The following is a 16,740-nucleotide window of genomic DNA, read 5'->3' as shown; positions in this document are numbered from 1 at the left end:
TGGAGGATCTGGATACTTATTTTACACTTCATAGAGGACTATGGAGAAAAGTGAGTATTTCTTGTACATAAACTAAATCAGTTATAGGTTTTGTTGTTGGTGGTGGTGGTGGTAGTTTGTGCGGCATTTTCACTGTCTCTACATTTAGGCTACTTGGCCAGAACGTCAGGGACACTGCCCTGTGCTGGCCCAAGTAAAATGATTCCAGTGGCAGTTCCTTAAGTGTGTGTGCTGTGTGATGAAAACAAAGAGGATCAGTCTAAATGTTGGATTTCTTTTTTTTTTCTCCAAAGCTTCTGCTCTTGGTATTTGTTTATTTTACAAGAAATCTACAGAAAAGTAAAGTTTTTGTTTATCCAATTTTATGAAATGCAACTGTTTTTGCTTGCAGCCCAACTTCAGGAATAAAGGCAATTTTGGCATCATCAATATTAGATCAGTGTCCATGTTTAAAGGACTGCTGTAGCACCGGATATGTAAGTATCTACACTTCAATGGATACACACAACAACAATTAAAAAACCTAAATATTGGGGGCTGAAAAAAAATCATCAATTTATCAATTTAAGAGTTTTTAAATGTAATTTGTTCTAAAAACAGAGTCAACTTCACAAAGCATGTCTTTATGTGTCTTAACATGTGTATGTGCTGTAACCAAAGACTGATTTGAAGTAATGAATATGATATAATGAATTAATTACTTTTTTGTTACTTGCTTTTTACTTTCGATGATATATTTTTTATGAATTTTGCTGTCTATGTTCTATGTATCATATGGCAATAAAAAGATTTTTGAGAAAATCTGTTTTGAATCTAGTTTTTATATGCTGAATTTTATACTAAGTAGGAATCTTAACCCAAACGTTAATGGTAATATAACCCTTGTGATGGGTTCTGAGTTTCGACTCAATTTTTGGTAACCTCAACTTTAAACATTGGTCAATTTAATCCAATTTTTGGATAGTTATCCTAACCGGGTCAAACCAGTAACCCAACCCTGTTAAGTTGAAACAACCCAGCGTTGGCTCGGTCCATATTTGATCCAGCGTTGGGTTACAAATTGGGTCATTTTTAACCCAGCATTTTTTAGTGTGGACTACTTACTGGTATTTGGATCGCCTGTAAAAATGACTGGTTTAAAACAAATCTCAGCATATTGACATGTTTGATAGCATGAGGGCTTCTATTTCCAGGCAAAATGGACCAGAAGCACTCGTGTTTCCACAGATCTTTCTTAGTTGCAGGGCACGACTAGGGTGTACTGCTGGAATTTCCATTGCATCGGAAAACCTGAAGCAGTCTGAAGTAAAGCTTCCCACAGTTCTTGATCTCCTGCTTAACACAGAGTTAAAGCAGTGATAGTGACAGGTCAGACCAAGGAGCTAGTCTTATGTCACATGCAGACACTCTGGAAATGCTGCCTCTTGGAACTGCAGTCCCAAGCTATCCCCCTGTCCCCCGTGTGTGTTTACAGGCAGGAAGTCTAATACATGTTTTCAAGCATTCTCAGTGGACGCAGCCTATGAAGGGTGCCATTGATGGCCTGCTAACAAAGAACCTCAGGCAAAAAAGATTTCCTCACCATGAACAGTAGTGATGGGATTTCTGGCTGTTTTTGCTCGGCTCACTAAAACGAGCCGGCTCTTTCGGCTCCGAAACGGCTCTTCAGGTTGTTTTGTTGCTTTAATTAATTTATTATTAACAATAATATAAAATTATGCACAAAAGGAATTACTAATGTAAAAAAAAAAAGTCATTTTATTTATATATGTTTATATATGAATATATGCGGTGGCCCCTAGAGACAAAACACATACAAACTCCAAAACACATTTCTAGTGTTAACTGAACTTCCAAAACAGAGCTACCTAGATCACTTAAATTACACAATTGAAAGCATATGTGTATTGTTTGTGTATTTATACACAAGCACTCATATATATTCAAATAATAAAAAAAAATGTTTACCTGTTATTACCACACACCGAATCCGGCCGTTGGTACTTCCTGGCTTGTGTAGCCACTAGGTAACAAAAGCTCAACACTGCGCCCAGCATCCTGGAGCACTTCTGTTGTCTTTTGTACGTGTTTTGGAGTTTGTACGGGCGTCGGAGTTTGTACATGTTTTGGAGTTTGTACGTGCTTTGTCTGTAGGGGCCACCGTAAATATACTTTTATTTATTCACTCCACATAAAATGTAATAAATAAATCATATAATACAAAAACCTACTAGTCACAGTTCAACTTTTAACTATTTAAATTTTCAGCTTTTTCCTTTTAAACCAATTTAAAGTGAAACAACACAAAACACTGCAAACCACAACACAATTAAATATAAATTATAATATGAAAACAAAAAGAAGATGCACATTCTCTGTCATATGGGCCTGCATGAATAAACTTCCTGAATCCTTTATCATCCGCAACTGAAAATAGTTGTGGATGATTACTATACCTTTCTAATGTGACGTTGTTGTTCCTGGCTCTCTTTCTCTCTCTCTCCCTCCTGCTCTGTTCCTGTGCTACTGCCAGTGTAACTACCGCCCCTCCCCCCTCTTCCCATCGCAAAGCACAAGGCTTGCGTGCGGAGTGAAGCGGGAAAAAAGTGCGAGAGAGTGGGGGAGAGAAAGAAAAAAACCCCACAGCTCCCAATAAGGAGCCGGCTCGTGTCAAAGAACCAGCTCTAAGGCTACGTTCACACTGCAGGTCTTAATGCTCAATTCCGATTTTTTGATCAAATCCGATTTTTTTGTCTGCTCGTTCACACTACAAATAAAATGCGACAGCAAACGCTCTCTAGTGTGAACGCTCAAAGCGGCCCGCATGCGCAAAAGAAGACGTCATACACAACGCGCTCTGTTTAGACCCAGAACAAACTATATTGTTTGACTGATGGCCCTTAATATAAAGACTTCGGACTTCATGTTTCCCGATTTTTGCTTTAAGTTATTTTGTTATTTACATAATAATGTAGATAACCTAATAATGATCCTTATTGCTGTTTTAGAGGAGCGGTGCTTCAAAGGATAGTTGCAGATTTCTGTCAGAACCTGCAGGTTATGCAGTACAAATAAAATGTTAACGTTTCTCCAACGTTGTCTTCCCAGCAGTTTCACCGGATGGCCAGAAAGCGTTCGCGATGTCTTCTCTGGCGCTGATAATTGGCGTCTGTCTTGTGTCAGTGACGTAAAAGACGGATTTAATGCGACTTGACCGTTCACACAGCAGTCGCTTTCTGAGACATCGGATATGTATCGGATTCAGTACCACATACGAAAGTGACCCAGATCGGATTTGAAAATATCGGATTTGTGCCGTTCACACTGTCACACCATGATCGGATATGAGTCGCATAGGGTCAAAAAAATCGGATTTGATGCGCTTTCGCCTGCAGTGTGAACGTAGCCTAAGAGCCGTTTCGTTCGTGACTGACACATCACTAATGAACAGGCTGCCTCCAGGGATCCCAGTAGCCTCTTACACCCCATCAACAAAGGTCACATCTTGCACTGTGTAGAAGACTAACTTCTGAACACCAGTTCAGAGAAACTCTTGTAGACTCAGCATTTGTTTTTTTGTTTGTTTGTTTGTTTGTTTGTTTGTTTGTTTGTTTTTTTTGGGGGGGGGGGGGGGGCAGAGGGGAAGAGGGACAGTGAGAAAGGCCATTAAAAAAGACCAAAATCTCTTGGATCACCTGTTGAGAGAGGAAAAAAGGGAGAAAAAGAGGAAACCAGCAAAAAAGAGAGCAACATAATAAACGCAACACCATCGCATTAATCTAGCTAAATGTAAACCCATATGGAAAAGATATATATAAATCTTATAAACTTTGTATCTGTCTTGCATGAAACTTGTATGAAAAGCATACAAGAGTGAAAACGGATATAAGATCCCTTGAAAAATTATATAAATGAAACTTGTATGTTTTGGATACTTACTCAAACAATATATGAAAGTAATGTGAAAGTGGCCACTTTCATGAGTAAATCATATAAGCCTTACATGATTCACTATATGAAGTAAGCCAAATCTTATGCAAGTCTTTTATAAGTTTTTTCTATTTCTTTTCCATATGGGAATAACAGTAAATACTAAAGACCGATAGCGCACAATGTGCTTTGAGGTAGCAGCCAAGATAGGTGTAGTTTGTGTCTATGAACAGCGTATGCCCGTGTGCACACCTGTGTGGGTCAGCACTCTGTGGCTGGCTTATTGCAATAGGTTATCAATTATGGAAATTTTACTATGGTTATTTATGGTGATATAAGCTGATTAACAGTCAAGTTCATATTGCATATGAAAAATGTTTGTATATTTTGTGGGGGGGGGGGGGGGGGTACGGTGACACAGTGGTTAGCACCGTTACCTCACAACAAGAAGGTGCTGAGTTTGACTCTTCTGTTTTTTTAGCAGCAAGTAGAAAAAAACAAACCAACCCATGCTGTGGTTCTGCAAGAAAACAAACAAGTGTTTCCCACAGGGCCAAACATTTAGATCATTTTTACATTTAATACTAAATGGGTGTCTCTCCTATTCCAGTTTTTGTACCATATTTATGCTTCTGTATTTGTATTTGCCATAAAATTTTGAACTTAAGACATCATGTTTGTCGCAAGTAAGCTTATTTCCTAAAATGTTTTAAATTATTAGTGAATGTACTAATTAGTGCATGAATACTGAATAAAACAGCCTGGATTGTTTGTTTTTTTTTGCGTTTGAAACTTTGTGTCAGGGTCCTTAGGTCCTGGATCCACGGTTTTGAGTTTTTCTTTTGAGTTAATGATTTGCTTTTAAGAAATGATTTATATTTAGGTCTTTAGTCTTCTGATGGTAGTTTTGGGTTAGGGTTTTTTTTTTTTTGCCTCAGGCACACACTTTAGTGTTTTTGTGCCTTTTCTAGCTTTTGTTTATTATAATTTTGTTAGTTCTCTTCTGTCTATAATCTCTCTCTGTTGTTTTCTGGTCTCGCTGTTTAGTTATGTCAAGTAAGTCGTGTCTCTGTGTCTGTTTATCTTTTCGTCTGTGTCTTTGTCTCTGTCTCAGTATTATGTTTCCTGTTCTGTTTTGACAGTCCCCCGTCTCATGTGTGTCATGTTTAGTTTTGCTTCCCCTTGTCACACTAGTTAGATTCTGCCAAGCTGTGTTCCCCAGGTGAATCCACTCTGCTTTGCGACCTCGTGTGTATTTACGCTCTAAATTCTCCTCAATTCTTTGTCATGTTGTCCCTTAATGTTGTGTGTCATTTGCCTTGTGTGTTCCCCATTTTCCTCGTAGTTCCTTAGTTTATAAGTTCCCGATTTCTTACTTCCCTGAGTTAGTATCAGTTTAGGTTAGCATCAGCAATATGTCCTGCACGTGGGTCCACTCCATGCCCACTCCACAGCCAAATTATGACACTTTGATGTTGCAGCAAGAATCTGTTCATGATGCTTAGAGCCCTGAGAAAGTTCAAAATTGCCTAACTGCTTTCGAAACCTCACACCCTCTGTGATTTTCCCCACCAGCAAGATCAGCCAGGCATGTGCAGCTCCATTTCAGACACAGAAATAGGTTTGAAGTTGACCTCAGAGAATAAACCACAGCGAGCAGATGTTGCAAGCTGCTAAAGGCAGCATAGGAGACGATGTTGTATTGAACAAGCCTTGCAATGAAAAGTTGAAACATTTCTGTTAAAATGTGGTTTGTAACCTGTGCCCTACTGTATCTTGTACTGCAGCAGTGACTTCCGGAGGACAAACCATGATGTTTTTTTTTCTTTAGCTCTCCAGCAGATGAAAACAGTCTGCTTCCTCAACTGAACAATGAGCAAAATGTAAAATAGGCTCTCAATCAACACCCTTTTCTCACACTGTCTTTTTCAACTACTTGAAAAAGACAAGCAGTTAGTTTTGTTTTTGTTTTCTTTTTTAGAAAAATCATCCAAGAGAAGGGTTTAGGAGAAAAATAACAGAAGCGCACTAAACTTTGCACATGAATAGATCCAAATAGTCAAACTAAAAGTGAAAAAATTAACAAAGGATATTGCTTGAAGTTCTTAAGCTGACAACAAGTAGTAACCTCTTGAATGTGTAAACTAAAAAAAGCTTTGCAGCTGTCTTTTTTAAGCTTCAGTTTCTAATACAGCAACCATTCTTTTGGTGGTTGACGCTGTCATGCTGCAGCATAGGTCTAAATAAAACACGAAACCACTACTTCAACTAGCCTTTTCACCATCTGTCTCACACGCAAAGCTTCACAAACATGTTAATGTTGGTTTATTGGTGAAGCCATACAAATTGTTGAACTACAGAAAAGTTTGTGAACAAACACGTTGTTCCTCTTAAAAAATATAGATCCCATTGTAAATCTAATACCAACTTTTGGAAATAGCAGGTCTTTTATCTACAGTTCTCGTTTTTCTTCCAAAAGGAGTCAAAAGAAAAGTAATACAGCAGAGGATCCAAACAGCAGTTAGAAACAGTAAGACACACCAGCGGCATGATTTCTTTGCCATGTGCAGCCATTCCTATAGGCACAGGTAAGAACATGGCAAACAAAACCAAGTTCATGACAAAGATCAGCATAACTTTCATCTTGTTGCTGACCTTTGCAGAGTCACTGAGATGTCTGTGCAGAGTCCAAGACACCATAATGGTGCAAACAATGTTGACTGTTAGCATTGTGACCAATAACACAATCTGAAGGTAAATAACTGCTAATCGAGTTTTACTCAATAAAAGCTCGTAAGAGTCATAAGATTTAAAACAGGTAGGTTGAGTGTGGTTCTGCAAATGTTCTAGAAAGTCCAAACTCTCTGGGATATTCACCACCAGCATAAAACTCCAGACGAATGCTGCTCCTTTCCAGGCATTGGACGAGGTTCTTAAATGGCGTGACCTCAGAGGATAAACCACAGCCAGCAATCTGTCCACACTGATGAAGGTGATAAACATAGCGCTGGAACGGATGTTGTCACGAAAGAGCATTGTAATGATGAGGCACGCCATATTGTTCAGAGGCCAGGTGCCTGTGGCATGAAAGTAGATCCTCATGGGCAAAGAGATGATGAGTAGCAGGTCTGAGAATGCCAGGTTGACCATGAAGACAGCGTGGGGTGATTTAAGGCTGTGGCGGCGAAGAAGAATCCACAGTGCGACTGCATTGAGAGGTAGACCTATCACCATCACGCAGCCAAAGATCCCAGTGTAAACCTGTTCATCTTCTGTGGTGCTGTTTGATGTGTTCATGATGAGAAAAGACGTTCTTTTTGGTCCTTTATGAAGTATTGCAGCCAAGCAGCGAACATGTCCTTATGTGCTGTTCATTTGTGCGACGTGAGGGGAGCTAGTATGGAACAGGAAACTCTGGTTGTGGTTGCTGACGTAAATTAAGTTTGCTATTTTCAAATGCAACACATGACACACCAGCTGTGATTAACAACTCTACTCATTAGGATATGAATTATGGCAAGATGAAAGTAAGAGATGATAATGACCAACAGCAGGTCTGAAAAAATCAGATTGCCCCAGCATAAACCTGTGCGGCCATAGTGAATGTTTAATGAGCTCATGGCGATAAAAGAAATGTATACATGCCCTTGATTAAAACTGCAGCTGAGTACAACACTCACACATGTATCTCTGTGGTCTTTAGCTGTGTCAAGTGAGATGACTGGAGAGGTTAAAAAGTCAAGTATTGCAACAGGAAATGTAATGATACAATCTAACAGTCATATTACTTACGTAAAAGAATAAAACAATTTGTTTTTCACATGGTTTAGAATTTTTTATTAATTAATATCTTCTTATACAAAAAAACTAACATAGTTTTATAAGATCAAACAAAGTTTAGAAATAATTGACACGAATGGTTATTAAGGAATAAAAAGCCAGGGATCAAATTTCATAGTAGAACTTGTAATAAACTGTTTAACAAGTAGTTCTTATCAATTTTTGTTCAATGCTGCAAGATGCTTTATATTTCTGGTTTCATATTTATATATATATATATATATATATATATATATATATATATATACACACACACACACACACACACACACACACACACACACACACACACACACACACACACACACACACTCACTTTTTTTTGGAAAATTGGAAAACCTTAATGTGACTGGAATTATGCATTGAAATAGCATGTTCTAAGGTCACTGCTCTCTTGGCGGATCCGCATCTTCTTTTTTCTTCCAGAAGCCATCAAAGGAAAAGTAATATAAGAATGGATCTAGACAACAGTTCACAGCACTAAGACATATCAATGGCTTTAATTCAGTAGGTTTAACTGTAACTACACCTACTGACAAAGGTAGGAAACAGATAGTAAACAAAACCAAGTTCATGACAAATATCAGCATTACGTTCATCTTGTTGCTGACCTTTGCAGAGTCACTGAGATGTCTGTGCAGTACCCAAGACACCATAACGGTGCACACAATGTTGACTGCTAGCATTGCGACTATTAACACAAGATATACATTTGCTATACCTTTAGTTAAACCTGGTTTCCTTTCAGGACTGAAATCAAAACACCAACTGTCGTTGGCACTTTTTGGAAAGTCCAAAGTCTCTGGAACATTCAATACCAGCACAAATAGCCAGACCACTGCTGCTCCTTTCCAGGCATTGGATGAAGTTCGAAGATTGCGTGACCTCAGAGGATAAACCACAGCCAGAAGTCTGTCCATGCTGATGAAAGTAATGAAGAAGGAGCTGGAGCGGATGTTGTTGCGAAAGAGCATTGCGATTGGAGGCTGTGACGACAAAGAAGAATCCACAGTGCGACTGCGTTGAGAGGCAGACCTATCACCATAATGCAGCCAAAGACCCCAGCGTAAACCCTGTCCTCTGTAGTGACATTTGATGCGTTCATGATGAAGTTTCTGTCTCCTTATTAACTGAATTGCAGCTGAGCAGCAAACCTTCCACTCTCTGATGATTATCTGTGTGACGTGAGGGTAGATTAGACTAGGGAGTGTGAAATATTGCAACAGGAAATCTGGTGGTGCAATTCGATCGTGGCCACTGACGTTAATAGTTATAACATTTTTAAATGAAATATCGTGTTTGACAAATAACAAACATACTTTTTATACAATCTGACAACATTTAGAACCAATACTATTAACATCCGTGGCCTAGGCTAACTGTAAAAGCTGTATTTTTCCCAACTCCCAATGAAAAACAGGTAGCATTAAAACCAGTTGCAAATTTTTACAATGTTTTTTACTATTTTACAGCTATAAACTAGTTTTACCATGAAAAAGACAAACCAAACAGGCTGCAGGTCTACACCAACGCACAAAAGTGTTTCCACAGTTACGGAGCCAGCTATTTCCTGTTTTTTCCAGTAGTTGTGTTATGAGCTCTCGATTTGGATTTTGCATAGAGACATGTAAACTTGAGACTTCCTGTTTTTCACAAATAAGCTTATTTCATAAAATGTTACAAATAATTAGCAAAAAGTGAATGAATTCTCATAAAACAGCCTAGATTCTTTTGCTATTTAAAGCTTTGATGATGCAGATTAACCTTTTTATGACTCTTAGAGCCTTGAGAAATTCAAGATTGTTCAAAAGCTTTCAAAACCTCACATCGTCTGTAGTTTCTCTACCAGCAAAATGAGCCAGACGAGCGCAGATCCTTTTCAGGTACAGGACAAGGGTCTAAGATGGCATGGCGTCAAAGGAAAAACCAGAGCCATCAGATGTTCCAAGCTGATGACGGGGATGAAGTTTTCACTGAGAGGATGTTGTTAAAGATCATTGTGATGAACAGTGTGTGAAGAGTTAAAAAGTTTCACTTACAATGTGGTTTGTTTTACGTGCTTGACAGTATCTTGTTCTGCGGTATGGACTTCCGGAGGTCTTTTTTAAACTCTCCAGCAGATAAAGGCAGGTTGTTTCCTCAGTCGTCAAGTGTACAAAATGTACAATAAATCAGCTACAGTCCTGAAGCTTTAAATTTAAAGAATAGTTTTATGAAACTGTGAAGCTAACAAGTCTTTTCTCTATGTATCCCACTGCCTAAGCTTCACAAGTACATTTAACTGACAATTATTGTTGAGTTACTGGTGAAAATGTTGTTCGATTTTATTTATATAGCACCAATTCACAACGACAGTCACCCAAAGGTGCTTTATATTATAAAATAATATTAGAATGAAACCCCCAAAATTGCATGACTCTGATCAAACCTGTGGTAACAGTGGGTAGAAAAAAAGTCCCTTTCTAACAGGAAGAAACCTCCTACAAACCCAGGGTCAGGGAGGGCAGCCATCTGCCACAAATCATTTTGGGGTGAGTGGAAAGACAAGAAAGCAGAGAGAGGCAAGTCAAAAGACACACAATAGTACAATAAGCTCAGTTTCAGAACTTAGGAATTGGGATATTATGCTTGAACTAAATGAGCATTTTGTGCAATAACAAGTTAGTTCACCAAAAAAAAAAAAGAAAAAAATTCATGTCTAGCATCTACATTTCTCCTCCCTTCGTTGCATCTTCCATTTTCTTCCAAAAGGAGTCAAAAGAAAAGTAATACAGCAGAGGATCCAAACAGCAGTTAGAAACAGTAAGACACACCAGCGGCATGATTTCTTTGCCATGTGCAGCCATTCCTATAGGGACAGGTAAGAACATGGCAAACAAAACCAAGTTCATGACAAAGATCAGCATAACTTTCATCTTGTTGCTGACCTTTGCAGAGTCACTGAGATGTCTGTGCAGAGTCCAAGACACCATAATGGTGCAAACAATGTTGACTGTTAGCATTGTGACCAATAACACAATCTGAAGGTAAATAACTGCTAATCGAGTTTTACTCAATAAAAGCTCGTAAGAGTCATAAGATTTAAAACAGGTAGGTTGAGTGTGGTTCTGCAAATGTTCTAGAAAGTCCAAACTCTCTGGGATATTCACCACCAGAATAAAACTCCAGACGAATGCTGCTCCTTTCCAGGCATTGGACGAGGTTCTTAAATGGCGTGACCTCAGAGGATAAACCACAGCCAGCAATCTGTCCACACTGATGAAGGTGATAAACATAGCGCTGGAACGGATGTTGTCACGAAAGAGCATTGTAATGATGAGGCACGCCATATTGTTCAGAGGCCAGGTGCCTGTGGCATGAAAGTAGATCCTCATGGGCAAAGAGATGATGAGTAGCAGGTCTGAGAATGCCAGGTTGACCATGAAGACAGCGTGGGGTGATTTAAGGCTGTGGCGGCGAAGAAGAATCCACAGTGCGACTGCATTGAGAGGTAGACCTATCACCATCACGCAGCCAAAGACCCCAGTGTAAACCTGTTCATCTTCTGTGGTGCTGTTTGATGTGTTCATGATGAGAAAAGACGTTCTTTTTGGTCCTTTATGAAGTATTGCAGCCAAGCAGCGAACATGTCCTTATGTGCTGTTCATTTGTGCTACGTGAGGGGAGCTAGTATGGAACAGGGAACTCTGGTTGTGGTTGCTGACGTAAATTAAGTTTGCTGTTTTCAAATGCAACACATGACACACCAGCTGTGATTAACAACTCTACTCATTAGGATATGAATTATGGCAAGATGAAAGTAAGAGATGATAATGACCAACAGCAGGTCTGAAATAATCAGATTGCCCCAGCACAGGGTTCGGCAACCTGCGGCTCCAGAGCCGCATGCGGCTCTTTAGTCCTTATACTGTGGCTCTGTGTGGAAGTGTATTTAATTCATGTTAGTTCTTTTTTAACTTGTAGTTCTAAATTGGAAGATTATTGTGATATTGAAATATAAAAATAAAATTATATTCTATTATTTTTTCATTGCTCAAAATAAGCGTCACACTCGCAGAAGCCGGTGTACCCGCCGAAACACCATGCATTTATCAAGACTTTCAACCCCAGGTAGGCCAATTATGGATCTTCGGATCCACATTATGTCAGCAGCGATTCTCCACCGTGAACTATGTTAAAAACAAACACCGCTCACGCCTCACAGATGACAACTTACAGTCCTGCGTAAAGATGAAAGTGAATTCGTACAGCCCCGATTTACAGACGCTGTGTGCAGAGGTTCGGGAGCAGAAGTTCCATTGTAAACATATCACGGCAGACCCGACGATGTTTGCATGAACATGCTTTTCAGCATCTCTTTATTGACCACTTTTCACACACGGTTGTTTACGCATACAGCCGGCTGTAGCTTTTCGGCTCACAGCCCGATACATACCAACACAACAGCATAGATGGCACAGACTTTAAGGCGGTCAGGCGTGTTTGCGGGTGCCACTCAGGTGCGTCCGCCTCCGCTGCAGCAGTGCTGCAGACCACGCCCCACCACACAAATTAACCAGGTAAAATACATATTTAGGCAGAATTTTGCAAATATCTATTTTTCATTTTTCAGCAGCATAGTGCTTTTTTTCCAGTTATTTTTTAAAAGTCAGGTCAAGGCTCCAAAAGCCAAAAGGAGATATAAGGGTGGCGGCTCACAACAGTTTTTGTTTGCTACATGGATCATTTTAGTTCAGCATCGTTCCTTTCGTTATATTTCTTTAAGAGTTCAAAATGTGTTAATTACATAAATAAAATGTAATTTTCTCTGTAGCACTTCATGGATTTCATAAGCAACACACTTTAGTTGTTCACACAAAGCATAAAGGTAAAAAAAACCCAATATATTCAGTGTTATCTTCATTTTAGATGTCAGGAAGTATTTGCGGCTCCCAGTGTTTTCAGTGTTGTCCAAAAGGCTCTTTGGGTTTTAAAGGTTGCTGACCCATGCCCCAGCATAAACCTGTGTGGCCATAGTTAATGTTTAATGTGCTCATGGCGATAAAAGAAATATATACATACCCTTGATTAAAACTGCAGCTAAGCACAACACTCACACATGTATCTCTGTGGTCTTTAGCTGTGTCAAGTGAGATGACTGGAGAGGTTAAAAAGTCAACAGGAAATGTAATGATACAATCTAACAGTCGTATCACTTACGTAAAAGAATAAAACAATTTGTTTTTCACATGGTTTAGATGTTTTTTCATTTAATATCTTCCTTTATAAAAGACAAACAGTTGTATAAGATCTAACAAAGTTTAGAAATAATTGACACGAATGGTTATTAAGGAATAAAAAGCCAGGGGATCAAATTTCATAGTAGAACTTGTAACAAAGTCCTCTCGATTTTTGTTCACTGCTGCGCTGCAAGATGCTTTATATTTATGGCTATATCTATCTATCTATCTATCTATCTATCTATCTATCTATCTATCTATCTATCTATCTATCTATCTATCTATCTATCTATATATATATATATATATATATATATATATATATATATATATATATATATATATATATATATATATATATATATATGTGTGTGTGTGTGTGTGTATGTGTGATACTTATTGATACTAAAAATTGCTATCAGATTAGATGTCATAGGTGCTGTCTTTACCTTCCTTCTGCACGCAGGCAAGCACACAGCCCCTCTCCTCAGTAGAAGCAGAAATGGCTGAAGTTCAGAACACTTCATGACGAATTTGTTCAGGTCAGGCAGATCAGAACAGTCAGTATGAATGTAAACCTGGTTGATATGCACACTCATTTAAAAGATGTAACTATTAGCAATTACCAGATAGCTGCACTGTTGATCATCCTGGATGAGTATTATCACAATGAAGAGTAATACTGCAACCGACCAGTCACGTTGTGTGATGTCAAAGCTATGCAACGGTGGAAAAAAGAAAACAAAAATACTTTTGTTTATATAAACTCTCTTCTGGAACACATTGTCAATTTTTCAAGTGGGTTTTTTCTAATAATTAATGCAATATAACAAATTCATTATCAAATTAGGTTTGCTTTTTGCCAAATTTAGCTTGCTTTGCTTGTGATAGTTTTTAATAGCATTAGTTAGCTTCTTAGCTAATGCAAACTGAATGCTCTGACAATGTGATTGGTCAGTTGCAATGTTGCAGCTGGACTAACAGTGTTTTGATGATATAGGAACAACACCATCACAGAGGTAACAGATTGTCTCTGTCTGAAGCTGAGAAAAGTCTACCAGCAACTCCACCTTTCCTGTTTACGTGCCTCTATGTCTGTATTCTCAAATGAGCATATTTCCCCAACTATTAATAATTCTTTGAAAACAGAAGAAGTGTTCAAATTTTGCCAAAATTTCCTGATTTTAACAACAAGCCTTTTACATTCTTAGTCCATCATTGTTGTTCGAAGCTCCAGAAACATTTTATTAAACAATTAAAAAAACAAAAACAAAAAAAAAACAATACAGTTGAACAAAATACCTGTCCCATTGCTACACAATCACTTTTTTTTTTGGAAAATAGGAAAACCATAATATGACTTGAATTATGCATTGAAATAACATGTCCTAAGGTCACTGCTCTCTTGTCGGAACCGCATCTTCTTTTTTCTTCCAGAAGCCATCAAAGGAAAAGTAATATAAGGCACCCTGGGGCGCCTCTGTCAGTGCGCCCCAGGGTGGCTGTGGCTACAATGTAGCTTGCCATCACCAGTGTGTGAATGTGTGTGTGAATGGGTGGATGACTGGATATGTAAAGCGCTTTGGGGTCCTTAGGGACTAGTAAAGCGCTATATAAATACAGGCCATTTTACCATTTAAGAATGGATCTAGACAACAGTTCACAGCACTAAGACATATCAATGGCTTTAATTCAGTAGGTTTAACTGTAACTACACCTACTGACAAAGGTAGGAAACAGATAGTAAACAAAACCAAGTTTATGACAAATATCAGCATTACGTTCATCTTGTTGTTGATCGCAGAGTCACTGTGATGTCTGTGCAGTACCCAAGACACCATAACGGTCCACACAATGTTGACTGCTAGCATTGTGACTATTAACACAAGATGTACATTTGCTATACCTTTAGTTAAACCTGGTTTCCTTTTAGGACTGAAATCAAAACATCCAGTGTGGTTCTCATTTTTTAAAAAGTCCAAAGTCTCTGGAACATTCAATACCAGCACAAATAGCCAGACTACTGCTGCTCCTTTCCAGGCATTGGATGAAGTTCGAAGATAGCGTGACCTCAGAGGATAAACCACAGCCAGAAGTCTGTCCACACTGATGAAAGTAATGAAGAAGGCGCTGAAGCGGATGTGATGAATTGGCACGCCATATTGCTCAGAGGCCAGCTGCGGATGGCGTGAAAGTAGATCCTCATGGGCAAAGAGATGATGACCAGCAGGTCTGATACTGCCAGGTTGACCATGAAGACAGCGTTGGGCGATTGGAGGCTGTGACGACGAAGAAGAATCCACAGTGCGACTGCGTTGAGAGGCAGACCTATCACCATAATGCAGCCAAAGACCCCAGCGTAAACCCTGTCCTCTGTAGTGACATTTGATGCGTTCATGATGAAGTTTCTGCCTCCTTATTAACTGAATTGCAGCTGAGCAGCAAACCTTCCACTCTCTGATGATTATCTGTGTGACGTGAGGGTGGATTAGACTAGGGAGTGTAAAATATTGCAACAGGAAATCTGGTGGTGCAATTCGATCGTGGCCACTGACGTTAATATTTATAACATTTTTAAATGAAATACTTAAATGAAAAACACTTTTTATGCAAACAAAACCAAGTTCATGACAAAGACCAGCATAACTTTCATCTTGTTGCTGACCTTTGCAGAGTCACTGAGATGTCTGTGCAGAGTCCAAGACACCATAACGGTGCAAACAATGTTGACTGTTAGCATTGTGACCAGTAACACAATCTGAAGGTAAATAATTGCTAATCGAGTTTTACTCAATAAAAGCTCGTAAGAGCCATAAGATTTAAAACAGGTAGGTTGAGTGTGGTTCTGCAAATGTTCTAGAAAGTCCAAACTCTCTGGGATATTCACCACCAGCATAAAACTCCAGACGGATGCTGCTCCTTTCCAGGCATTGGACGAGGTTCTTAAATGGCGTGACCTCAGAGGATAAACCACAGCCAGAGCATCGTAATGATGAGGTACGCCATATTGCTCAGAGGCCAGGTGCCTGTGGCATGAAAGTAGATCCTCATGGGTAAAGAGATGATGAGTAGCAGGTCTGAGAATGCCAGGTTGACCACAAAGACAACGTTTGGTGATTTGAGGTTGTGGCGGCAAAGAAGAATCCACAGTGCGACTGCATTGAGAGGTAGACCTATCACCATAATGCAGCCAAAGACCCAAGCATAAACCTGTTCACCTTCTGTGGTGCTGTTTGATGTGTTCATGATGAGAAAAGACGTTCTTTTTGGTCCTTTATGAAGTATTGCAGCCAAGCAGTGAACATGTCCTTCTGTGCTCTTCATCTGTGCTACGTGAGGAGAGCTAGCATGGAACAGGAAACTCTGGTTGTGGTTGCTGACGTAAATTAAGTTTGCTGTTTTCAAATGCAACACATGACACACCAGCTGATATTAACAACTCTACTGATTAGGATATGAATTATGGCAAGATGAAAGTAAGAGATGATAATGACCAACAGCAGGTCTGAAATAATCAGATTGCCCCAGCACAGGGTTCGGCAACCTGCGGCTCCGGAGTCGCATGCGGCTCTTTAGTCCTTATACTGTGGCTCCGTGTGGTTTGGGAAAATAAATTAGATGTATTTAGCTGAAGTGCAGCTATTCTCCACCGTGAACTATGTTAAAAACAAACACCGCTCACGCCTCACAGATGACAACTTACAGTCCTGCGTAAAGATGAAAGTGAATTCGTACAGCCCCGATTTACAGA

At 39.2% G+C, this 16,740-nt stretch overlaps 2 protein-coding genes and 2 pseudogenes across 4 annotated transcripts; all 4 read right to left on the bottom strand.

Annotated features, from left to right (window-relative positions):
* Nucleotides 1-6,378: 6,378 nt before the first annotated feature.
* Nucleotides 6,379-9,079, bottom strand: LOC308401598 (lysophosphatidic acid receptor 6-like; the record flags this gene model as incomplete). The annotated part of the gene is made up of 2 exons (XM_080889868.1): nt 8,806-9,079; nt 6,379-7,154 (listed from the first exon to the last, which is right to left on the bottom strand). Exons 1-2 carry the CDS (start codon nt 8,873-8,875, stop codon nt 6,379-6,381), a joined length of 846 nt encoding a protein of 281 aa, XP_080745994.1. The 5' UTR covers nt 8,876-9,079.
* Nucleotides 8,154-8,744, bottom strand: LOC308400998 (lysophosphatidic acid receptor 6-like; the record flags this gene model as incomplete). Its single annotated transcript, XM_080889065.1, has 1 exon — nt 8,154-8,744. The coding sequence occupies one exon, from the start codon at nt 8,742-8,744 to the stop codon at nt 8,154-8,156; it is 591 nt and encodes a 196-aa protein (XP_080745191.1).
* A 1,396-nt stretch (nt 9,080-10,475) lies between the features above and the next one.
* On the bottom strand, nt 10,476-11,417 carry LOC308401597 (lysophosphatidic acid receptor 6-like; annotated as a pseudogene). Its single transcript has one exon. The product of its transcript is annotated as a lysophosphatidic acid receptor 6-like (transcript).
* A 3,208-nt stretch (nt 11,418-14,625) lies between these two features.
* Nucleotides 14,626-16,235, bottom strand: LOC308401596 (lysophosphatidic acid receptor 6-like; annotated as a pseudogene). The gene is made up of 4 exons: nt 15,610-16,235; nt 15,467-15,482; nt 14,711-15,404; nt 14,626-14,637 (listed from the first exon to the last, which is right to left on the bottom strand). The product of its transcript is annotated as a lysophosphatidic acid receptor 6-like (transcript).
* Nucleotides 16,236-16,740: the final 505 nt, after the last annotated feature.

The sequence above is a fragment of the Rhamphochromis sp. 'chilingali' genome (assembly GCF_963969265.1).
Source record: "Rhamphochromis sp. 'chilingali' genome assembly, chromosome: 8".
Lineage (NCBI taxonomy): Eukaryota > Metazoa > Chordata > Actinopteri > Cichliformes > Cichlidae > Rhamphochromis > Rhamphochromis sp. 'chilingali'.
The sequence above is the reverse complement of the archived record's forward strand: the minus strand, read 5'-3'. Positions and strand labels throughout refer to the sequence as shown.